Raw genomic sequence first — 24,745 nt, 5'->3', positions numbered from 1 at the left:
TTACAATTGCGTTTTTCGACCATTTCGGTCGAGTCAAAGTTGACCGAAGGTTGAAATTTTTTGTAGTCGACGTTTGCTACGTCCACTCGGCATTCCACAGACAATTTTAGTCGACGTTTGCTACGTCCAACAGGCGTTTAAGGGTTAAGTATTTGGGATCCTTTGTTAATGCTGGAGGAAGTATGGAAGAAGAAGTAAAACGTCGGGTACAGGCAGGCTGGAACAGCTGGAGAGCGGTTTCTGGAGTTCTTTGTGACAAAAGAGTACCGCTGAGGTTAAAAGGAAAATTTCATAAGACAGTGGTAAGAACAGCAATGATGCATGGCACTGAAACAGCAAGCTTGAGAAAGACAGAGGAGAAGAAGATGGAGGTGGCAGAAATGAGAATGCTTAGGTGGATGGCTGGGGTGACGAGAGAGGATAGGATCCGAAATGATTACATTAGGGGCTTGACCAAGGTGGTGGAAATATCAAGGAAAGTGCAGGAGGGGAGGCTGAGATGGTATGGACACCTGTTGAGGAGAGATGAGGACCACGCTGGTAGACATACTATGGGGATGGAGGTCCAGGGAAGAAGAGGAGGAGGGAGACCAAGAAAGAGATGGAAGGACTGTGTGAGGGGAGACCTGCGTGACAAGGGAAGAAGCACAAGATAGATGGAAACAGCTCATCTGAGACAGCGACCCCATATAAAAATGGGAACAAGCTGGGAAGAAGAAGATCCATATATATAATATATATCCATATATTTACATATATATATATATATATATATATATATATATCAATGTTCTTTTATTATTCTTTCCTTCTGTTTGCATCTGCTATTCATTTAAGATTACTTCTTCATAGATTTTGATCTTTCTAAATTTTGTTATGTAGTAGCATAGTTTTCCCAGGGGGCTTAAGAAGACACTTTTTAGTTTCTTCATGCATTACCACCAAAGAAGTAAATTTACAATAGATTTACAAGGTAATTTGCAGTACAAAATATAGGGTGAGTCAATGTAAGCCTTTCTTCTTATATCAACCCACAATCGGTGAGGCTTACAACCTCATGCCCTTCTCGCTTTTCTGTTCTGCAGTCTTTCCTTCTCTGCTACCTTCTCTTCTGCCTTCTCTTATATGCTGCTCCTCCTCAGAATTGGACTTCTTAGGATTTCTGGAAGTCGATTGTCCCACCCATTGAAGGCAGAAACTTTGCTTTTGTCCTGCCTTGGTAGATGTTTAATTGGTTGAAGTTATCTAAAGACATCCCATTTTTGGGTGGATTTTGGAAAATGCACCGCCTTCAAAAGGAGGTGCCTTGACGTCACTGGAAACTGTCTGTTCCGGTGGCTGTTTCTCCAATTGAGGCCACCATGCATTTTGTTACGAATTCCTCGTGATTTTCAACTTGATTAAGTACATTCATAAAAGCTTCATAACCATGACATAATCATAACACGTACCTGAGTTTGGCTTTTATAATCATAACACAGGTTTTGCTTTTCTAGCGCGAGTTTACACATCTCTTTGTGCTTTCCAGGTCGACTAAGCGTTCCCGAGTTCTGGCCTTGTCATCAGGTATAGCCAAAACACAGAGATGTTTCGAAATTCTCTCCCTGTCTCTCTCTCTCTGTCTGTTACTTCTAAATCTCTCTCCCTTTCTCTTTGATTATCAATGTCTAACAATGGAAGGTTTCTCTCTCTCTCTCTCTCTTTCGTTATTTTGATTAACACTTAGAATATTCAGAATTCTTAGTTATCATTACATCGTCTACAATCAAAATAAATGACGAAGAAACTAATAGCAATAATTATACAGATAATGAGTAGAAAACCACAATAATGTAAATGAGAGTTTGTATTTTCCCAAAATACAAAAAGGATCAAACGAGAGCTTTCGACCGTTTGCACGACGGTCCTCTTCAGCCAGCTGAATAAAAATACTTGTTTATCTTAAAAGGACAAATTGAAAAGAATTTTTGTGACAGTCCATGAAAACATCGAATGACCTTTCGGCGTGTATGTAGCAGTTATGTAATGGCTGTTTCCCCGTATCTGTGAGCCTACTGTTGTGATCTTAACAGCTGTTGCTCAATCGCAGGTGCTCATTACTAGTGACTAGGTGACTTGTGGTTGGTGAACAACTTTCAGCATCGGTGCCTGTTGTTATGAAGGTAGTAAATTTAGGAGATGAAAGTCACCTATATTCTGCAGATTCTGAAAAAAGTTAAGTAGTTGACTTACGGTTAGGCTAACTCAGGAGTGCAGGCTAAATGTGTTATATAAGGTAACTAATTTAAAGAAAGTTATACAGTGTGAAGAAAGGGTTCAAAGATATAAAGTATATGAGTTATAAAATGATAAAGTGAAAATATATGAGTAATAAAATGATAAAATGTGGTGTCTGAACTTAACAAAGCAGTAGGCTAAGGTGGCAATTAGGCTGTTTTTATGGGGAATTAGCTGGCAAGACTCTTTACATAGGGCTTCATTTTTGATGAGTGTATTCTATATTCTAGGATTTTCTGTCTTCCGGCAGTGTTCTGGTCCCAAGGTTCGTATTAAGACGTTGGACAGTACCATGCTAACAGGCTTCAATGCTCAATTCAGATTTGTGCCAAAGAACATTCTTTATTATGCTTTTGATTTTTATATCTGCAAAAGGGGCAAGAGGCTTTAAAAAGTTGCTTTTTCATTTTCATAGACACTTCTGGCATTGTTTTCTTTAATTGTGTTGTATTTTCTTATTTCAGACATAACCTTCCATCAAGATTATGAAAATTTCTGGAGATTTTTGCAAGAAATTTAGGGCTGAGGGAGAAAGGGGACAGATTCATTGGTTTACATTACATGATATTCTTGCCAAGTTTAGTGTCCTGGTTTAGTTTAATGTCCTGGTATGTGAAGTGTTGGGTCAAATTTGTTATGTAGCACACTGAAAGCTATGGTAAGTGTACACTTTCCCCTATTAGAAAAATTGAAGCAAATTCTGAAAATCTCATGTCGGAAAAGATACTACTGTTCATATGAGAAAGGAGCCATTTGTATGTGCAATTTTTTAGATCAACTTTGTTGGAAACACCACTTCACAACTTGAATGCCAGTTCACACTGGAGGGAAGCAGTTCAGATTACGTGAATGTGGCAAAGCATTTTCCCAGAAACAAATTATCTTGAAGCATATTAAAACTCACCATGAAAAGAAGCCTTAGAAGTGGGAAAGCTTTTTCTCAGAAAACTCATCCTAACAGTCATATGAGGGCTCACATTGTGGGGAATCCATTCTAGTGTAAATACTGTGGGAAAGCATTTTCTCAGGAAGATTATCTTGAAAGTCATATGAGGGATCACAATAGAAAGAAGCCATTTAAATGTAATGACTATGGGAAAGCACTTCCTCATAAAAGTAGTCTTTACAGCCATGTGAGGGTTCACACTGGAGAGAAGTCACTTAAATGTAATGACTGTGGGAAAGCATTTTCTCATAAATGTAATCTTAACAGTCATGTTAGGCTTCACACTGGAGAGAAGCCATTTAAATGTAATGACTGTGGGGCAGCATTTTCTCAGAAAAGTCATCTTGAATATAAGATGGTTCACACTGGAGAGAAGCCATTTAAATATAATGACTGGGAAAGCATTTTCTCAGAAAGGTGATCTTAACAGGCATATGATGGTTCACACTGGAGAGAAGCCATTTAAATGTAATGATGGTGGGAAAGCATTTTCTCAAAGTCATCTTAACAGTCATATGATGGTTCACACTGGAGAGAAGCCATTTAAATGTAATGATGGTGGGAAAGCATTTTTCATAAATGTAATCTTAACAGTCATGTTAGGCTTCACACTCATCTTAACAGTCATCTTGAATATAAGATGGTTCACACTTAACAGGCATATGATGGTTCACACTGGAGAGAAGCCATTTAAATGTAATGATGGTGGGAAAGCATTTTCTCAAAGTCATCTTAACAGTCATATGATGGTTCACACTGGAGAGAAGCCATTTAAATGTAATGACTGTGGGAAAGCATTTTCTCAGAAAAGTCATCTTGAATATCATGTGAGGGTTCACACTGGAGAGAAGCCATTTAAATGTAATGACTGTGGGAAAGCATTTTCTCAGAAAAGTCATCTTGAATATCATAAGATGGTTTACACTGGAGAGAAGCCATTTACATAAATGTAATGACTGTGGGAAAGCATTTTCTATGAGAGGTAATCTTAACAGTCATATGAGGGTTCACACTGGAGAGGAGTCATTTAAATGCAGTGATTGTGAATCTCGTGCTGGTGGTGTGACGAAGAAGAGACATTCTGTCACTTTAGAGCAGGAAATGAAAATAGTCAACCAGCATGCTGCGGGAAAGGCAGTCACGGCCACAGCACGTGACCAGTGTCTATCGCAGTCAGTGATATCCCCCACCATTAAAAACAAGAAATGGGTAATGGACACTGTAAAGGCATCAGCCTCAATTTATCCCATGATTGTAACAAAGGAGAGATCTGGGCCTTTGGAAGAAATGGAGCAGTTACAGGTCACGTGGATGGAGGACCAGATACAAAAGCGTATGCCACTCAGCCTCTTGACCATTCAAACAAAGGCACACTTGTTTTTCGAGCAACTAAAGAAAAACTATGATGATACCCACAACAAAGATTTTGTAGCAAGTCGTGGCTGGTTTCCGTGTTCCAAAACCCACCATAATTTTCATAGTGTGAAAATTAGTGGTGAGGCAGCAAGCTCTGATGCCAAAGGAGCTGCTGAATTTAAGGATGCTTTGCATAAGATCATCATTGATGAAGGGTACTTGCCAGATCAAATCTTCAATGTTGATGAAACAGGGCTGTACTGGAAGTGGATGCCTGCACAGTTCTGCATCCACAAAGAGGCAGAAACATTGTTAAGGCATACAAAGATCGATTGACTCTTCTGCTTGGGGGAAATGTGGCTGGGTATAAACTCAAGCCATTCATGATTTATTACTCCGCAAATCCGAAGGTTTTAGCAAGAATCAGCAAACATATGCTTCCTGTGCATTACCGGCATAAGTAGAAAGCATGGATGACTACACTCCTATTCAAAGACTGGTTTGTGCATTGCTTTATTCTAGAAGTGCAGGAATATTGTAGGGAACACAACATCCACTTCAAAATTCTGCTGATTCTTGACAATACTCCTGGCCACCTTCAGTACATTGGAGAAATCGACGAGAACATAAAAGTTGTGTTTCTGCCACCAAACACAACTTCTCTCATACAACCCATGGATCAGGGCGCCATGGCTACGTTCAAGGCCTATTATCTTTGGAACATGTTTGCTCAGGCTGTTGAGGCAACAAATAATGAGGAGAACGAGCTCAGAACTTTCTGGAAGGAATTCAGTGTTTGGAATGCTATTCTGAACATCGGAAGGGCGTGGATGGAGGTAAAGAAAGAATGTATGAATGAGATTTGGAAAAATCTGTTAAAAGTGTATGTGAACTCATTTAAAGGTTTTGATAAGGATGGGGCAGTTGTGGAAATTAGTAAAAAGATTGTGTCACTTGGGAAAAGTTTTGGTTTAGAACTTGAAGAGGAAGATATCCAAGAGCTCATAGACGTACAAGGCGTAGAGCTAATGGCAGAAGATTTAATTGAGCTTGCAGAGAGAGAAAAGGCAGAAGAGGAAGAAGAAATTAAAGAAGAGCCAGAGCAAAAGTTTACGACAAAGAGAATGGCAGAGGCATTTGCCTCAACTGAACATGGTATGAAACTATTTGGAACGATTTGCTAAAGTTGAGAGAGGGCTTCAAGACGTTCTTGCATGTTACAGAGTCATTTATGAAGAACAAAAAAAAAAAAAAAAAAAAAAAAACACTGTACAAGCTACAATAGATACCTTCCTCAAGAAAATGACTCCAGTGCCATCTTCCACTATGCCTTCCACCATATTTGAGCCTCAAACCTCTACATCTCATGAACTAATAGCTGAAAAGGAGTGAATTGATGAACCTGCTGCCTTATCATCGCCATCCTCCTCATCTGATATTTACTAGTTCAACGTAGCCATCAACAGCCTGACACCGTTCAAGTACGCTGATGACAGACTGAATCTTGGTGAGTACAATACACATCCGATTCTTGTTTTTGTTATGCAATTTCTCTGTTTGTACTGTATTATCATAAGTCAATCTGCACTGAACCTCTAGAATTAGCTGATATTAGTAATTAAAAATATAAAGAATTAACAGTACTGTACGGTACATTACTGTATATGTATAGAGTATACTGTATAGTGTAGGCTAGGCTGCCTTTGACATACAATATTTTCGACTAACGATGGGTACATTGTAACACATCCCACATCCCCATGGTAACTAGGGGTCTACCTGTATGCTCATTTACATATACAATTTCCCTCCCATGTATTCACAGGGGTTAGGGACCACAAGTGCCTGCAAATAGCTAAAATCTGCAATATCATGTTACCCCCCCTCTAAAAACACACATAACTGCTTATTTTAATAGTTCAAACACCAAATGTACCTTAAACTAAAATGTTTATAACTGCCTACCCTTAAAAATATATGGCTTACAGCTACATGTGAAAACTAATCAAGTTACCCTTATATTCAGGCACAGAGAGAGAGAGAGAGAACTAAAATACATATATGCACATTAAAAATATTTAATACACTAGTGACAGTATGTACACAAAGCATCCGAGCTACAAGCCAACCAACAACTAGGAAAGCTGGCACCTTGCTGTGTGAATGGCTACTTCCAACCTTTCCAGCCAATAGCATGTCATGCTACAAGCTAATCAGCATTGAGGAAAGCTGTACCCTGCTGTGTGATTAGCTCCTTCCAACCCTTCTAGCCAAATAGCGTGTCAGAGAGAGAGAGAGAGAGAGAGAGAGAGAGAGAGTGAACTCAGGTATGTTTACATGGTAAAACAGTTAAAAATGTCAGGATGATCATTTTCTTTTAATACATATTACGATGAAAATTAATAAATTATTTTTCATCATAAAAATATATACAGTCATACTCCAAACTTACGCAAGGTTAGGTTCCAGAACCCCTTGTGCAGGGTGAATTTTCGCATAAGTTTGGCATGGTCTCTAAAAATTCTAATAGATGCATATTTCTAAAGTTTAAACACTAAATATGACCCTAATCATACTCCCAAATTATTAAGTTAACTTTTAAATTAAAGTTACTGTAATTTCATTTAAAAGTTAGCTTAATACATTACCCTTAAAAAAGAGAAATAAATGGATGACATAAAAATTGGGAGTTGGAAGAGAATTTCTCTCTCTCTCTCTCTCTCCACTTCCAACAGATCAATTTTTAGAATCGTCTCAACCTCTTTTTAACAACTTCTTTATTCTGTGTCTCTTTCTCTTTGTTCTGAAATGCTTTTTCATGAACAAACAGTGTTTTATATTTTGACTAATACAACTCTTAGTTATTATGTCTCTATGTTTTAGAACGTATTTGCAACACTAGTGCATTTACAGTTCGTAGACGATACAGGTCAAATTAGATCAATTTAAACTATCTACTGCACAGGTAAAGACGTACAGAGAATTAATAAGTTGTAAAAATGTGTTAGCGCTAACTATGAACGAGAGAGAGAGAGAGAGAGAGAGAGAGAGAGAGAGAGAGAGAGAGAGAGAGAGAGATGAGGGTTGTCCTTACTTAAGAGAGTGAAATTATTAATCAGTTGTTACGGTGACTGAGAGAATAACACACGAGAGAGAGAGTTATTGTCCTTACTTGAAATATCAAGATATATTATTTATGAATTATTATGGAGAGAGAGAGAGAGAAAGTTATTCTTATGTTAGGTATCAAAAGATGGAAATTCAGTATTAAACTAACTTTTAAATGAAATTAAAGTTACTGTATTTTCGTTTAAAAGTTAGCTTAATACATTACCCTTAAAAAAAGAAATAAATGGTTGACTTAAGAATATAGGAGTGTGTGACTCTCCCCCATTCCACTGATCTATTTTTAGAAGTCTTCTCAACCTCGTTTTTAAAACTTCTTTATTCTGTCACTTCCTCTTTGTTCTGAAATGCTCTATGTCTCTTACGTTTTAGAACGGTGCATTTACAGTTTGTAAACGGTACAGGTAAAATTAGATCAATTCAAAATTATCTACTGTACAGTTAAAGACATACAAAGAAACAGTGCTGTAACACTTAGGTTGGCTAACTTCGAATGAGAGAGAGAGAGAGAGATAACAGTTGTCCTTACTTAAGAGAGTAAAATTTTTTATGAATTATCACGGACAGAGAGAGAGAGAGAGAGAGAGAGAGAGAGAGAGAGAGAGAGAGAGAGAGAGAGAGAGAGAGAGAGAGAGAGAGAATTGCAAGAAAAATTTGACCACTGATTAGCAACACTCCCCTTCTTGTCATGTTAAATGACATGTCTGACATCTTTTGCCTTCAACCTTCTTACAAAAGACGAGGGAAGAATTTGTTTGTTCAAAATAATACGAATTGTGTAATTACAGTTTTATTATTATTATTATTATTATTATTATTATTATTATTATTATTATTATTATTTGAAAATTAGTACTTATTATTAGGTAAAAAGTTCATTTATTATACAAATAAACATACCTGTATACATGTACCATAAAAATTCATCTCACTAAAGGAGAGAGAGAGAGAGAGAGAAATTATTACTTTTAATAATATTTAATGTTATTTAATTTACACATAAAAGATTGAAAACTTATAAATTACATAAAAAATTAAACAAACACTTTTGCAGGGGTTCTCAGTGTTCGCATGTCTGTGAAAAACTTGTGTATGACCATTAGTTAGGTTCCAATGAAAAATTTGTGTGTCTGTGAATTCATGCAACTCGAATTGCGCAAGTTTGGGGTATTACTGTATACAGTCATACCCTGAACTTACGTGAGGTTAGGTTCCAGAACCCCTCGCGCAGGGTGAATTTTTGTGTAATTTTGGCACAGTCTCTAAAAATGCTAATAAATGCTTATTTCTAAAGTTTAAACACTAAATATGACCCTAATCATGCTCCCAAATTATTAAGTTAACTTTTAAATGAAATTAAAGTTACTGTAATTTCATTTAAAAGTTAGCTTAATACATTACCCTTAAAAAGAGAAATAAATGGTTGACATAAAAATTGAGAGTTGGAAGAGAATTTCTGTCTCTCTCCCCTTCTAACCAATCTATTTTTAGAAGTCGTCTCAACCTCTTTTGAATAACTTCTTTATTCTGCGTATTTATCTCTTTGTTCTGAAATGCTTTTTCATGAACAGACAGTGTTTTTTATTGTGACTAATATAGCTCCTAGTTATTGTGTGTCTATGTTTTAGAACATATTTGCAACACTAGCGCATTTACACTTCATAGATGGTACAGGTCAAATCAGATCAATTCAGCTATCTACTGTATAGGTAAAGATGTACAAAGAATTAATAAGTTGTAAAAATGTGTGAGCGCTAACTATGAACAAGAGAGAGAGACAAATTAAGAGAGTGAAATTATTTATCAATTATTACAGAGAGAGAGAGAGAGAGAGAGAGAGAGAGAGAGAGAGAGAGAGAGAGAGAGAGAGAGAGAGAGAGAGAGAGAGAGAGAGAGATTGTCCTTAATTGAAATATCAAGTTAAATTATTTATGAATCATTACAGAGACAGAGAGAATAATGAGAGAGAGAGAGTTATTCTTACGTTAAATATCAAAAGATGGAAATTCAGTATTAAACTAACTTTTAAATGAAATTAAAGTTACTATATTTTCATTTAAAAGTTAGCTTAATACATTACCCTTAAAAAAAGGAATAAATGGTTAATGTAAGAATATAGGAGTGTGTGACTCTCCCCCCCCCATTCCACTGATCTATTTTTAGAAGTCTTCTTAACCTCGTTTTTAAAAACTTCTTTATTCTGTCTCTTTCTCTTTGTTCTGAAATGCTCTATGTCTCTGTTGCAGCACGGCACATTTACAGCTTGTAAATGGTACAGGTAAAATTAGATCAATTTAAAATTATCTACTGTACAGTTAAAGACATACAGAGAAACAGTACTGTAATACGTAGGTCGGCTAACTTCGAATGAGAGAGAGAGAGATAACAGTTGTCCTTACTTAAGAGAGTGAAATTTTTTATGAATTATTACGGACACACACACAGTGAGAGAGAGAGAGAGAGAGAGAGAGAGAATTACACGAAACATTTGACCACTGATCAGCAACACTCCCCTTCTTGTCATGCTAAATGACATGTCTGACAGCTTTCTCTTCAACCTTCTTACAAAAGATGAGGGAAGAATTTGTTTGTTTAAAATAATACAAATTTTGTAATTACAGTTTTATTATTATTATTATTATTATTATTATTATTATTATTATTATAATCTTATTAATATTTGAAAATTAGTACTTATTATTAGGTAAAAAGTCTATTTATCATACCAATAAACATACCTGTATACATGTACCATAAAAATTCTCTCATCTCACTAAAAGAGAGAGAGAGAGAAATGATTACTTTCAATAATATTTAATGTTATTCAATTTACACATAAAAGCTTGAAAACTTATAAATTACATTAAAAAAAATTAAACAAACACTTTTGCAGGGTTTTTCAGTGCTCGCAAATGTTTGCGTGTCTGTGAAAAACTTGTGTATGACCATTAGTTAGGTTCCAGTGAAAAATTTGTGTCTGTGAATTCATGCAACTCGAATCGCTCAAGTTCGGGGTATTACTGTAGTCATGAAAAAATACAGTAATTGTGAGAGAGGTGCGAAATAATGAGCAGGAAGACAAGTACTGCTGATTTATTGATAAAAACTAGCTGCTTATAAAGCGGGATGCAGACGTCTCCATAGTTTGCAGAGACCACTGGTACAAAGATTTACAGGTGACCAGAGGTCAAACTAGTTCCTTAAAAAACAGGACAGGTTCATACAGAGAACATAGTGATAAACAATGTCTGACATATGAAATAAATAACTTCTTACTTGTTCATAATACATGATTGCTTAGAAAGACAACATATACACAGTTTACAATTATGATGATAAATATATATTCTGATCGACCTCAGGTAGTGGAAAGGCACTGCAGAAAATGGGATGTTCTCCACAGAGAACATGTTGAGCGGGTACTCTACAGTACTATCCCCCCAAGATGGAGATAACGTCTGATTAAACCAGGTGTCTGCTGGGGCGACGAAGGGGGCCTCTTTTTCTTGATGTCAACTGGGGAGGGTGGTCACCCTTCCCGATGTCCTCTGCATTGGTTTGTTGGGGTGCCTTTCCGTCAGGTTTCTGGGTTTTCCGGGGATACCCCCGCCTTCTTCCTGCGACTAGGGTTGTTTGAAGGGCTGCCGTATCCTGCAGGAGATCTAGGGGTCTGCCTTCGTTGCACCCCTCCAGGAATGCGGGTTTGAGACGATCTATTGATACCCAGTCTTCCCATCCATGGATGGATATTCGGAATGCCTTCTTGTTCCTTTCCAGTACAAGGAAAGTCCCTGTAGGGCCTAGTCAAGGGTGGGCATATGGCGTCGTCCCTGACGAAGACGTGGGTGAAGGAGGACAGCCTGGGGGCGCATGAAGGGGACGTCCTGCTGGTGAATGTCTTTTGGCAGGGGGTGAACTTTTAAGAGGTGCGAAATAATGAGCAGGTGGACATGTACTGCTGGTTTATTAGGAAAGCAGGCCGCTTATAAAGCGGCGTGTGGACGTCATACAAAGGAATACAATAGGATACAGATGACCCGAAGTTAATTGCTCTCAATGTGAATTCGGACAGGTAAACACAAATAACATAAAAAAAATCAAATTACAATGATTGACACAATAATACTCTGACACATATAAAAAGTAAACAGGAATAAATAAATCAGTAACAGATACGTATTTACATAGATAAAAATGGGGCTATTTGGCTTGACCTAGGCTTGTAGGAGAGTCACCGTAGAAAACGGTGTCTGTGAAAACCCGTTGAGCGGGGACTTTACAATACTCCCCACCCAAGACGTGGGTAACGTCTGATTAAACTAGGCATCTGCTGGGCCGCTGGAGAGTGCCGCGGCTCCATGAAGTCAGCTGGGGGATGCGGTGTGAGCGGGAGCAGCTGGCTGCGGTGCTGCCTTGGTGCTTTTGGGGGCGGCCACGCGACTTTCTTTTGGGTTGGGCTGGCTGTGGGGGCGACGGTCCCCGCGAAGGGTGCTGCGTGGTATCGTCAACGACTTTCTTCAACAGGGCGGGCTTGAGATGGTCAACAGACACCCAATCATCCTTCCTGTGCATGGCCAGCCGGAATGCTTTGGTGTTCTGCTCCAGCACATGGAAGGGCCCCTTGTAGGGCCTGGTTAGGGGCGGGCGGATAGTGTCGTTCCTGACGAAGACGTGGTGGTGGAGGACAGGCCAGGAGGCGCGAACGTTGTTGTCCTATCGGTGTACATCCACTGGCAGGGGACGAACTTCCCGACTGTGTCACGGAGCCTCTGGACTGTCAGTTGTGGCAATCTCCGTGATGAGTTTGCCCAGGACTACGAAGGGCTCCCCGTAGACTTTCTCTGCTGCGGATGGGTCGCCGTTGGCTCTGGTACTTCCAATTCCTGGCGGTGCAGCGGGCCATCAGGGACGCCTTCAGGGACCTGTGGAACCGCTCCACCAATCTGTTGGCCATGGGGTTGTAGGCGGTGGTGTGCTGAGAGGTCCCCAGCAGGACCCCTGTCAGTGGTTAAGTGGTCCAGGACACCAAACCGGCTGACCCAGCTGGAGAGGAGGGAGGAGGCACTGCCTTCTTGCATGGGCGTCGCTTCAGGCCACCTGGTGGAGTGGTCGACTGGCAGGAGATATCTGGCCCGCTGGATGGGGGAAGGGGACCCACCACATCTACATGGATGTGTCCGAACCACCTCCCCGGCTGGGGAAGCTCGCCCACCCCCGTTTCGGTGTGCCACCCTACTTTGCTGGTCTGGCACCGGATGCACTGTCTCGCCCAGGCCGTCGTGTCCTTCCGCATACCGTGCCAGATGAACTTCTCTGCCAACAGCTTGGCCGTCGACCTGCTGGAGGGGTGGGACAGCCTGTGGATGACGTCGAACACCAGACGGCGGTGGGAGGCGGGTACCAGGGGGCGGGGTTGGCCGGTGCTTACATCGCACAGCAGTGTTGACCCCTCAGAGGCGAGGGGCACGTCCTTCCACTTGAGCAACGTGATGGCGGTGCGGTAGGCTGGAGTCTCTGGGTTGGTGGTCTGCTCCCGGGCAAGGTCCTCATAGTCGATCTTGAGCTGCACCTCGTTGAGCTCGATCCTGGAGAGGGCGTCCGCTACAGGGTTCTTCCTGCCGGGAAGGTACTTGATTGTGCAGGTGAACTCCGCGATGGCCACGAGATGCCGCTGTTGCCTGGAAGACCATGCGTCCCCCTGCTTTGTGAAGGCGTGGACCAGTGGCTGGTGGTCTGTCCAAATTGTGAAGGGCGTACCCTCCAGGAGGAACTTGAAGTGACGTACCGCCCGATATACTGCGCAGAGTTCTCTGTCGAAGGTGCTGTAGCGGGACTCCGCGGGGCTGAACTTCTTGCTGAAGAAGGTGATGGGCTGGGGGGCTCCAGTGACCACCTGCTCTAGGACGGCCCCACAGGCGACGTTGCTGGCGTCCGTCGTCAGCTGAGGGGGACATTGGGCTCCTGGTGGGCCAAGGCAGTTGCCTCGGCGAGGGCAGCCTTCGCCAAGGAAAAGGCCTGCTGCTGGTCAGGTCCCCAAACTAAGGACTTGGGTGACCCTTCTGGATCTCCGTCAGGGGTAAAAGTAAGGGGCCTTAGTTTACCAGACCACTGAGCTGAGGAGCCATGGTGTGTGCGACCCGGGGATGAACCTCCTGTAGTAGTTGACCATCCCGAGGAATTCTTGCATGGCCTTGATGGAGGTAGGGGTGGGGAACCTGGTAACGGCTGTGACCTTCAATGCGAGTGGACGGACACCCCCCAGGGATATCTCGCGGCCCAGGAAGTCAGCTCTTTCGACGCCGAAGGTGCACTTATCAAACCTGACGATGAGACCGTTCTCCTATAGGCACTGCAGGACCTTTCGGATGTGCTGCAGGTGTTCTTTGGGTGATCTAGAAAAAATCAGAATGTCATCTACATAACAGATGCAGAAGTTCAGGTCCCCCAGGATGCTGTCCATTAGTCTCTGGAAGGTTGCCCCCGTGTTCCTCAGGCCGAAGGTGGAGAAGGCGAAGACGTAGGACCCGAAGGGTGTGATGATGGCAGTTTTTGGGATGTCCTCTGGAGCAACTGGTACCTGGAAGTAGGACTTCAAAAGGTCTAGTTTAGAGAATATTCTGGCCCCGTGAAAAGAGGCTGTGAGGTCTTGCATGTTTGGGAGGGGTAATGATCTGGCTCAGTTGCGAGGCTGTGCCGCCTGTAGTCGCCACAGGGTCTCCAGGAGCCGTCCAGTTTCTGCACCATGTGGATGGCAGAGGCCCACGGGCTGGAGGCCTTCCTGCATATGCCCATCTGCTCCATCTCGGCGAAAGCATCCTTGGCCTCCTGAAGGCGCCGAGGGGGAAGCCTCCGGAACTTTGTGTGTGTTGGGGGCCCTTTGTTTTAATGTGGTGATAGATTCCGAGCTTTGCAGGGGCCCCGGGCACCTGGCGCAGCTCGGGCTTGAAGACGTCGGGGAACTCCTTCAGCAGTTAGGCGTACTGGTGCGGGGTGACGGAGCAGATGGCAGGTGCGCTGGGGCCAGTCACCAGGGGGAGGGACTGGCAGGAGTTGGTATCCAATAGACGCTTGCGACTGACGTCGACTGCCAGATCAAAGTGGGCAAGGAAGTCCATGCCCAGGAGTGGGGTCCTCACATCCGTGACTATGAAGTTCCAAGTGTACCTCCGGCCGAGGATGGAGATCGACAGGAGCCTGGTGCCGTAGGAGAGGTTGGGGGATCCGTTGGCGGCCATCAGGAAGGCAGCCGGGTCCGGCGGGCATTTGCAGTCCTCTCTGGATGGCGGGAACACTGACCGTACGGCCCCAGTGTCGACCAGCATCATCCTGCCAGAGATGGTGTCGTGGACGTAGAAACCTACTAGTTTTGGGCTCCTGGGTTCCTTTGCTGCCATGGCAGCCTGTTCTGTTGGCCGCCGCCTCCCCCGTTTTTTGGATGGGAGAAAGAGCAGGGGGGTTGGCAGTTCCAGGCGTCCTTGCTGTACCGCTGGTGGTAGTAGCAAGGCCCCGGTGGATGCTTCTTGTGGTGGTAGGTTGGCCAACTCCTGGTGACAGTGCTTATCTCCTCCTCTGCGTTTTCCTCTGGCTGGAGGGAGCTGATGGGGTGTGCGGGCATGGATGCTCACTTTGCTGCCCTTGTGGAGTCCGTCAGCTGCTGCGTTGTCCTGATCGGGTCCCCGAGCGACATTGTATAAGGCTCGAGGATCTGGGTTCGGACCTCCAGGAGGAGCTGACGGAGAAAGATCTCCCTTGACAGGCTTATCTCTGACTGCCTGCCGCTGCTGTCCGTCTTGGGAAGGGTGAGGAGGTTCTGGATCACGCCCCATGTCCCCAGGAGGTTCTGGTCGTGTTGAGGGTTGTTCACGAGAGCAAGGGCGTGGGCGACCCTCTCGGAGACCGGCAGGGAGCAGGTCTCGACGAGCGAGGCCTTCAGTTTTGGGTAGGTGGCGGGACGTGCGGCAGACACCCACGGGACGAGCTTCCTGTAGACCTCTTCTGGAAGGGTGTTGATCATGGCGTCTGCCTGCAGCACTTCGTCGGTAAGTCCCGCCAGCCTGAACTGCCCCTCAACCCTGTAGAGCCATGATGACGGGTTGCTATGTGTGAAGGGCGGCAGCTTTATGGCGAGGGCAGACTTTGTTCCGTCAGGGCGGGCAGTGTGCGGGGACCGGGTACCGGCGTGGACGAGCGCGCGAGCCCTGGCGTGGGGAAGGGCGCGGGCGGGTTATGCACAAGGGAGATGTCCGAGTCCGTGTAGTTCGCGGTTAATTGAATGTGGGAGGGAATGTCCGCATCCATACTCACTATTGCCCTCTTACTGGGAGTGGGTTACTCACATCAATACGCACTTGGGAGCGCGCCGTGTGGGTCCACTAATGACGCTGGTGATCTGCCAACGAGAGTCAGCACACCCGAACACTTTGTTAAAGCGCCGTCTTTAGTCCGTTAGGGGCATGGGGTAGTTCATGGAGCCAAGACTAGGTCACCGTATGAGTCCGCTAATGGCTCCAGGAACCACTCCGGGGTCACCACTTTAAGAGGTGCAAAATAATGTGCAGGTGGACATGTACTGCTGGTTTATTAGGAAAGCAGGCCGCTTATAAAGCGGCGTGCGGACGTCATACAAAGGAATACAATAGGATACAGGTGACCTGAGGTCAACTGCTCTCAATGTGAATTCGGACAGGTAAACACAAATAACATAAAAAATCAAATTACAAAAATTGACACAATAATACTCTGACACATGTAAAAAGTAAACGCATAAAGAAATCAGTAACAGATACGTATTTACATAGATAAAAATGTGGCTATTTGGCTTGACCTAGGCTTGTAGGAGAGTCACCGTAGAAAACGGGAGGTTCACCATAGAAAACCCATTGAGCGTGGACTTTACAAACTTTCCAACTCTGTCTCGGAGCCTCTGTATTCCTATGTCGTCCTTGTTCTCTGTGACAAGTTCCCCCAGGACTACCAGAGTCTCCCCGTAGACTTTTTCCGCTGAGGAGGGGTCGCCGTTGGCTCTGGAGGTGGTCCTCAACCCGAAGAGGGCCCAGGGCAGCTGGCACTTCCAGTTTTCAGAGGATCAACGAGCCACGAGGGACGCCTTCAGAGACCTGTGGAACTTTTCCAGCATTCCGTTGGCTGCAAGGTTGTAGGGGGTGGTGCTGTGGTGAGTGGTCCCCATTGGACATGCCAGGGCGGTCCACAGCTCGGGCAGGATAGTGGGTCCCCTGTCTGTCGTTATGTCATCTGGGACACCGAACCAGCTGATCCAGCTGGAGAGGAGGGCTTTCGTGCATGCACTGGAGGTGGCTTCTTCCATAGGCGTAGCTTCGGGCCACCTGGTGGAGCGGTCGACGACTGTCAGTAGGTATCTGGCTCCTCCTGATGGGGGAAAAGGTCCCACTACGTCGACGTGGATGTGCCCAAAGCATCTCTTTGGCTGGGGGAATTCACCCGATTCGGTGTGCTGTCTCACTTTACTTGTCTGACACTGCATACATTGTCTTGCCCAGGCCGTCACATCCTTCCGTACGCCGTGCCGTGCCAGACGAACTTCTCTGTCAGCAGTCTGGCTGTTGTCCTTTCAGAGGGGTGGGATAGGCCGTGGATGATGTTGAAAACCAGCCGATGTCTGAAGGCAGGTACCAGGAGGCGGTGGTGTCTGGTACTGACATCGCTCAGTAATGTTGATCCTCCTGAGCCAAAGGGCACGTCCTTCCATTACAGCAACATGACGGCTGTACGGTAGGCTGGGGTCTCAGGGTCAGCAGTTTGTTTGCAGGCGAGGTCCTTGTAATCGATCCTGAGCTGTATGGAATCGATCTCAATCCTCGAGAGGGCGTCAGCTACCAGGTTCTTCCTGCCGGGGAGGTATTTGATGGTGAAGGTGAACTCCGCGATGGCTGCGAGGTGCCGCTGTTGCCTAGAAGACCATGCATCGCCCAGCTTCATGAAGGCGTGGACCAGCGGCTGGTGGTCGGTCCAAATTGTGAAGGGCGTCCCCTCCAGGAGGAACTTGAAGTGCTGTACTGCCTGGTATGCTGCAAGGAGTTTTCAGTTGAAGGTGCCGTAGTGGGACTCGGCGGGGTTTAGCCTCCTACTGAAGAAGGCAATGGGCTGAGGGGTCCCACTGGTGACCTGTTCCAGAACTGCTCCGCAGGCGACGTTGCTGGCATCTGTCGTCAGCTGGAGGGGAGTGCTGGGGTCCTGGTGGGCCAAAGATGTTGCTTTGGCGAGGGAGGCCTTCGTCAGGAGGAAAGCCTTCAGCTGGTCAGGGCCCAACACTAAGGTCATTGGACGTCCCTTCAGGACCTCCATCAGGGGGGCCATGGTGTGAGCAATCCCTGGGATGAATCTTCTGTAGTAGATGACCATCCTGAGGAATTCTTGTACGGCCCTGATGGAGGTACAGGTGGGGAACTTCTCAATGGCTTCGACCTTCGACGACATTGGGCGGACACCTTCCAGGGATATCTCGTGGCCCAGGAACTCCACCTTCTCGACGCCGAAGGTGCATTTGTCAAACCTGACGACATGGCCACTCTCCTGCAGGCGCTGCAGGATCTTCCGGATGTGTCGCAGGTGTTCCTCCCGGGATCTGGAAAAGATTAGGATATCGTCGACGTAGTAGACGCAGAAGTCCAGGTCCCCCAGGATGCTGTCCAACAACCTCTGGAAGGTCGCACCGGCGTTCCTCAGGCTGAAGGTGGAGAAGGCGAAGACAGGACCTGAAGGGGGTGATGATGGCGGTTTTAGGGGTGTCCTCTGGAGCTACTGGGACCTGAAAATAAGAGTTTAGTAGGTCCATTTTGGAGAATATCCTGGCCCTATGGAAAGAGGCTGTCAGGTCCTGCATGTTCGGCAGGGAGTAGTGGTCCAGTTCTGTTGCCAGGTTCAGCCGCCTGTAGTCGCCACAGGGCCTCCAGGTGAAGAGGGGAAGCCCACGGGCTGGGCGCCTTTTTGCATATGCCCATCCTTTCCATCTCTGCAAAGGCCTTTTTGGCCTCCTGAAGGCGCTGCGGTGGTATATCCAGTGTTTGGCAGGAGTCGCGGGTATCTGGCGGAGCTCGGGTTTGAAGACCTCCGGGAGCTCTTCAGGAGGGAACCATACTGGTGGGGCATGATGGAACAGATGGCAGGCTCCCTAGGGCCTGGCGACAAGGGCAGGGAGTGGCAGGACTGGGTGTCCAGCAGGCGTTTGCGGCCAACGTCGACTGCCAGACTGAAGTGGGTGAGGAAATCTGCCCCCAGGAGTGAAGTCCGAACGTCCGTGATGATGAACTCCCAGCTGTAACTCCGGCCAAGGATGGAGATCGACAGGAGCTTGGTGCCGTAGGAGAGGATGGGGGACACGTTTGCGAACATAAGGCAGGTAGTCAGGTCCAGCGGTCATCTGCGGTCCTCTCCTGAAGGTGGAAACACTGAACGCATGGCACCAGTGTCGACCAACATCATCCTGCTGCAGATTGTGTCACAGACGTAGAACTCTACTGGTAAGGGGCCCCTGGGTATTTTTGTTGTTGCTGGCACAGTGGCCTGTGGGGTTGGCCACCACCTCCTCCGTTTTTTGAAGGGAAGAAAGGGCAGGGGGCTTCGCACTTCTGGGCAGCTCTCCCGAACCTTCAGTGGAAGTAGCATAGCCCCGGCCCTTCCCTCTTCTGCTGGTGGGACGACCTTTTCTGCTCAATGGAGTTGACGGGCTCTGTGGTGGGGTCCTCCGGCAGGAGGCAGTTGGCGGAGTGTGCGGGCGTGGTCGCCAGCTTGGCCGCCTTTGTGGAGTCCGTCAGCTGTTGCGCCAACCTGATTAGGTCCTCAACCGGCAGGGTGTGTGCGTCCGTGATCTGCCCGCGGACAGAGGCGTAATTAGGGCTACTGGCACCCAGGGCAAGCACAGAAAATGGCGCCCTTTGTCATGGAATAAATCTTGAGCATTCTGGCTCTGTACCACAGTGATTCAGTTGACAACATGAAGAACAAGCTATCATTATTTCTTGCCAGAAGGTATATTGAGTTTAGTAGTACAAATTAACATTATTTATTACCAGAAGGTATGATCAAGGAGTTTAGTGTTACCAACATTATTTAGGGAGATACAAATGTTTTACCAACACTACTCTGCACCCAAAAAAGAAATAAGTATGTATTAAAAAAAAAGCACTCCAAAAGCAATACATAATCCTGAAGTTCTGAAATGAAAAGCTGTGGAAATTAGCATTGATAAAAACAGTTTTAGATCAAATTTTTAAATGCACTCAAGCTTCAGTGATCAAACTCTTTAGTTAAAGTCATGAAGTTTAATGATACCAACATTATTGAGGGAGATACAAATATTTAACAACACTATTCTGAACAAAAATAAATAAATGAAATAAGGATTTATTATTTGTAAAAAAAATCAAAAAGCAATATATAATGATGAAGTTCTGAACTAAAAAAATTGTGTAAATTAGCATTGATAAAAACAGGTTTAGCGAGAATTTTTAAATGCACTCAGGCTTTATAATGTTGCAAACTTGTTAGTTAGAGTAATATGACTGGTCATTCTCTAATAGCCCTTACCAATCAAAGAACTTTCATTAAAACTGAATAAAAAAAAAAAGCTAATTTGTCACCTTCTGAAACTGCTTAGATTTAACATTTAAAATGCAACATTGATTGTAAAGAGATTAGAAAAAATAAAAGTTGATGGCAATGATATTTAATTTTGGACTCTGCGAGACTCTGCTGAAGCAAAATTATCAATAACATCATCAAAGTTAATGAGTTCTGCCTCTTCACGATCACTACTAAGAAATGCTAGGGCGTTAAGTCTATCCTGTCCCATTGAGGCTCTGAGATAAGCCATAATCAATATCAGTTTACTGAACGAACGTTCACAGCTTGCAATTGAAATTCCTACTGTGAGCATAAGTTGGATTGCAACTGTTAAGTTTGGGAAAACATTTTCATCACCATATTGTATAATGAATTGGATGAGCTTCTCTGGAGTGAAAATCTGAACATCCGTTCTACTTGCCAAGAGCATTCTGCAGTCTAAGATTTCCTCATAAAGTTCATTACCATCCAAATCACTGTAGAATTCGCCAACATGTAAACAGTTTTCCTTCATTCTCTCGTCATCCAGTAATCCTGAACTTTTACCTTTTTAGAGAATTTGTTCTACATCTAGCAGAAACCCAAACTTGTTCAAGTCTTGTGCACGTTGTTTCATTTCAGTATGCAGTCTATCTATTGTACCTTTCATTAGACGCATGATCTCTTGTTTTGCACTGAGGCCTACATCGACATTTGTTCCTCCTGGCATCCTTTTCTTTACTCTGGTCCTCAGCTCTCCCATAACATCATAATTCTGACATAGTTTTAATGCTGCACTGAGCGACACATTACAGATTGCTTCTCAGCTTTCATTGAAATACATTTCAAGTGCCTTTAAGTCTTTGGCAGCATTGTGGAAGTTTATTTGATGGTCCTGAAGTCTTTTGAATGCGGTCTATTTTTGATAATATAAGATTCCAAAAGAAAAGTAATGCAAGGAAATGAAAGGTAAGAATCCGGTGCAACAGATGACTGGCTTCACTTCTTGTATCTACAGTACATTTCCTTTTAGATCAGTAGACATTTCTTCCAGTAGAATAACCAAGTCATCAAAGTGGTGACAAACTGGTTTAACTGCCTCTTCCCTTGCAATCCATCGGGTTTCAGATTCAGATTTTAGTGTGATTGGCATAGCTTTCCTCAGCTTGTCCCATCGCATTGTTGAGCGTGAGAAGAAATTGTACAGTGCATCTAATGTGCCAAAAAAGGTTACTGTAATTGATTCTTCACTGGCTGCATGAATACCAGCTAGATTAAGTGAGTGGTTTTCACAACTGACAAATACAGCTTTAGTGTTCTTTTCAATGATCCTCTCTTGCACACCAGATTTGTGCCCTCCCATGACTGCAACGTTGTCGTAACACTGTGACCGACAGTACTTTAGTGGCATATTGTCCACTTCTAGCTGATTACATATTACTTCAACAATTGTATGCTTGTTGCATCTTTTTGTTTTGTTTGACTTCAATGAAACCAAGAAATGTCTCTTTTACAGTTACTGTTTTTGTCTCAAATTTTATATCAACATATCTCACGGTTTCAGACATCTGCTCTCTATGGGCACCGTCGGGAGTAGAACCAAATAAAAGCCCACAGTACTTTGCTCGACGGATATCACCAAGTAATTTGTTCCTTGCAGTTGATGCTAAGAGTTGTATAAATTCATTCTGTACTAAAAGAGACAAATATGACACAGATCCAGCTTTCTGTTTTACATAATCCAAGTGATTGTAAGACTCTTTTTTCTATGGTATTTCCGTCGAAATTAACGGTTACCAAGATATTTACCAATATAATTATTGTTATGTGAACAGATCATCAAAACTTGTTTACAAATAGTAATTTTTTTTTGTGGAACCGTTACAACTTCATATTCGTAATAATGTAAATTTTGCTGACATAAAATTGTTATAAAAGTGGTGACTAACCATGATATTTTGAGAGAAGCGTAAAAATTAATAAATATAAAAATAATCAAATAAATATAACATGGATTAATAAATACTGCCTAAATTGCTAAACATAACAACAACAAGTTACAACAACAAAAATTAACATACTGCACTTACTCTGCTGCTCTGCTTATAAGTGAATGGATCCTAGAATCTGATTTTTTTTTTTTTTTGCTAGAAAAGCACACTGCAATTATTTAGCACACTCTCCAAAACTGTACATATGGTATAGTATATGAACGGTAAAATTTAGAGAGGAAACTAGAGTTACCAAAAGAACGACCTGACTGCAATCACTCTACCATGAAAATGAGTTTGATTCGGCGGGTCAACCGACACCCTTCCTTCAAAATTCAAATTCCACACTACGTTGTGTTAAGGACCACCATCATTCTCTCTCTCATTTCAGTATGCTAATATTTTCTATATTTGCAAAGTATATTATACCAATATATATACACACACAAATGTGTTTGTGTGTGTGTGTGAAGAATAGAAATACTAGCAACTCTTTATGATATATATATATATATATATATATATATATATATATATATATATATATATATATATATATATATATATATATATATATATATATATATATATATATATATATATATATATATATATATATATATATATATATATATATATATATATATGATAGTGATAGTGATACAAAATACTGTAGGACCTTCCATAAGGATTCTTGGGCCTATTAGTTTCTGAGTTCGAAACTTTAGTGTGTATTACTGTAGGACCATCCATAGGATAGTTGGCCTATTAGTTTCTGAGTTCGAGACTTTAGTGTGTATTATTGTAGGAACTTCAATAAGGATTTATTTGGCCCTATTAGTTTCTGAGTTCGAGACTTTAGTTTGTATTACTGTAGGACCTTCCATAAGGATTCTTGGCCCTATAAGTTTCTGAGTTCAAGACTGAGTGTGTATTACTGTAGGACCTTCTGTAAGGATTCTTGGGCCTATTATTTCTGGTTGGATGGATTATGATGCATTACTAGGACCTTCCATAAGGATTCTTGGCCCTATTAGTTTCTGAGTTCGAGACTTTAGTGTGCCATTCAGAACCGTAAGGAAAGAAAATAAATTTGTTAGAGTTAGACTTAGGTGTTTTCTGAAGGACCTTCCATTAGATTAAATAAAATGAAGTTGTGACCAATAAACTTGAGTGTGTAGTTTACTGAATGAACCTTACATAAAGCAAAAAAAATTATTTTCATTAAAATTTCTGAAAGACCTTGATGTAATAAATTAGTTTAAAGTTAAAGACGTTAAAAGTGTTTATTACTGTAGGACCTTCCAGAAACATTCTTGATCCCCAAAATAGTTTTGAGTTCGAGAGTTGAGTTTATATTACTGTTAAAGAACTTCCATAAGGATTCTTGGCCCTATTAGTTTCTGAGTTCGAGACTTTAGTGTGTATTACTTCAAAAAGGAACTTCCATTAGTCCAATTCTTGGGTCTATTAATTTCTTAGTTCGAGACTTTAGTATGTATAACTGTAGGAACTTCCCTAAGGATCCTTGGGTTTATTAGTTTCTGAGTTCGAGACTTTAGTGTGTATTTCTGAAGGACCTTCCATAAGGACTTTTTCTTGGCCCTAAATTAGTTTCTGAAACTGAGACTTGAGTGTGTATCTACTTTCAGAGCTCCCCACAGAAGGATTCTTGGACCTATTAGTTTCTGAGTTCGAGACTTGAAGTGTGTATTACTGTAGGACCTTCCATAAATTCTTGGGCCTCAAGGTTTCTGAGTTCGAGACTTGACAAAAGTGTGTATTACTTTGAAAAGGAACTTCCATAAGGATTCTTGGGCCTATTAGTTTCTGGGTCTGAGACTTTTAGTGTGTGTATTACTGTAGGACCTTCCATAAGGATTCTTGGCGCTATAAGTTTCTGAGTTCGAGACTTGAGTGTGTATTACTGTAGGACCTTCCATAAGGATTCTTGGGTCTATTAGTTTCTGAGTTAGAGAGTTTGTGTGTGTTTTACTTTAGGACCTTCCATAAAGGATTTTGGCCCCTATTAGTTTCTGAGTTCAGAGACTTTTGGGATTTGTGTATTATTCCTAGGACCTTTCAAAAGGATTTTGCCATATTAGTTTTGAGTTCGAAATACTTGAGAGTATGTCTTGCTTTAGGACCTTCCATAAGGATTCTTGGGCCCATTAGTTTCTGGGTTCGAGACTTAGTGTGTATTACTGTAGGACCTTCCATAAGGATTCTTGTCGGCCTAATTAGTTTCTGAGTTCTGAGACTCAACCCCAGTTGTGTTTACTGTAGCTTGACCTTCCATAAGGAATTTTCTTGACAGCCATATTAGTTTCTGAGTTCGAGACTTGAGTGTGTATTATTGTGGGATGGGATTCTTGGGCCTATTAGTTTCTGAGTTCGAGACTTGAGTGTGTATTACTTTAGGACCTTCCATAAGGATTCTTGGGCCTATTAGTTTCTGAGTTCGAGACTT

At 43.0% G+C, this 24,745-nt stretch overlaps 4 protein-coding genes across 4 annotated transcripts; 3 read left to right on the top strand and 1 right to left on the bottom strand.

The window, feature by feature from the left end:
• Positions 1-3,612: 3,612 nt before the first annotated feature.
• On the top strand, positions 3,613-4,170 carry LOC136841945 (zinc finger protein 3-like). The gene has a single exon (XM_067109357.1). The coding sequence runs from the start codon at positions 3,613-3,615 to the stop codon at positions 4,168-4,170; it is 558 nt and encodes a 185-aa protein (XP_066965458.1).
• A 52-nt stretch (positions 4,171-4,222) lies between these two features.
• On the top strand, positions 4,223-4,915 carry LOC136841944 (tigger transposable element-derived protein 1-like). Its single transcript, XM_067109356.1, has one exon. It carries the CDS (start codon positions 4,223-4,225, stop codon positions 4,913-4,915), a length of 693 nt encoding a protein of 230 aa, XP_066965457.1.
• Positions 4,916-5,052: 137 nt separating this feature from the next.
• LOC136841943 (tigger transposable element-derived protein 1-like) lies at positions 5,053-5,763 on the top strand. The gene has a single exon (XM_067109355.1). It carries the CDS (start codon positions 5,053-5,055, stop codon positions 5,761-5,763), a length of 711 nt encoding a protein of 236 aa, XP_066965456.1.
• A 14,645-nt stretch (positions 5,764-20,408) lies between these two features.
• LOC136841942 (uncharacterized) lies at positions 20,409-21,695 on the bottom strand. The gene is made up of 3 exons (XM_067109354.1): positions 21,306-21,695; positions 20,948-21,059; positions 20,409-20,851 (listed from the first exon to the last, which is right to left on the bottom strand). Exons 1-3 carry the CDS (start codon positions 21,693-21,695, stop codon positions 20,409-20,411), a joined length of 945 nt encoding a protein of 314 aa, XP_066965455.1.
• Positions 21,696-24,745: the final 3,050 nt, after the last annotated feature.

This window comes from Macrobrachium rosenbergii, chromosome 9, assembly GCF_040412425.1.
Source record: "Macrobrachium rosenbergii isolate ZJJX-2024 chromosome 9, ASM4041242v1, whole genome shotgun sequence".
Lineage (NCBI taxonomy): Eukaryota > Metazoa > Arthropoda > Malacostraca > Decapoda > Palaemonidae > Macrobrachium > Macrobrachium rosenbergii.
The sequence above is the reverse complement of the archived record's forward strand: the minus strand, read 5'-3'. Positions and strand labels throughout refer to the sequence as shown.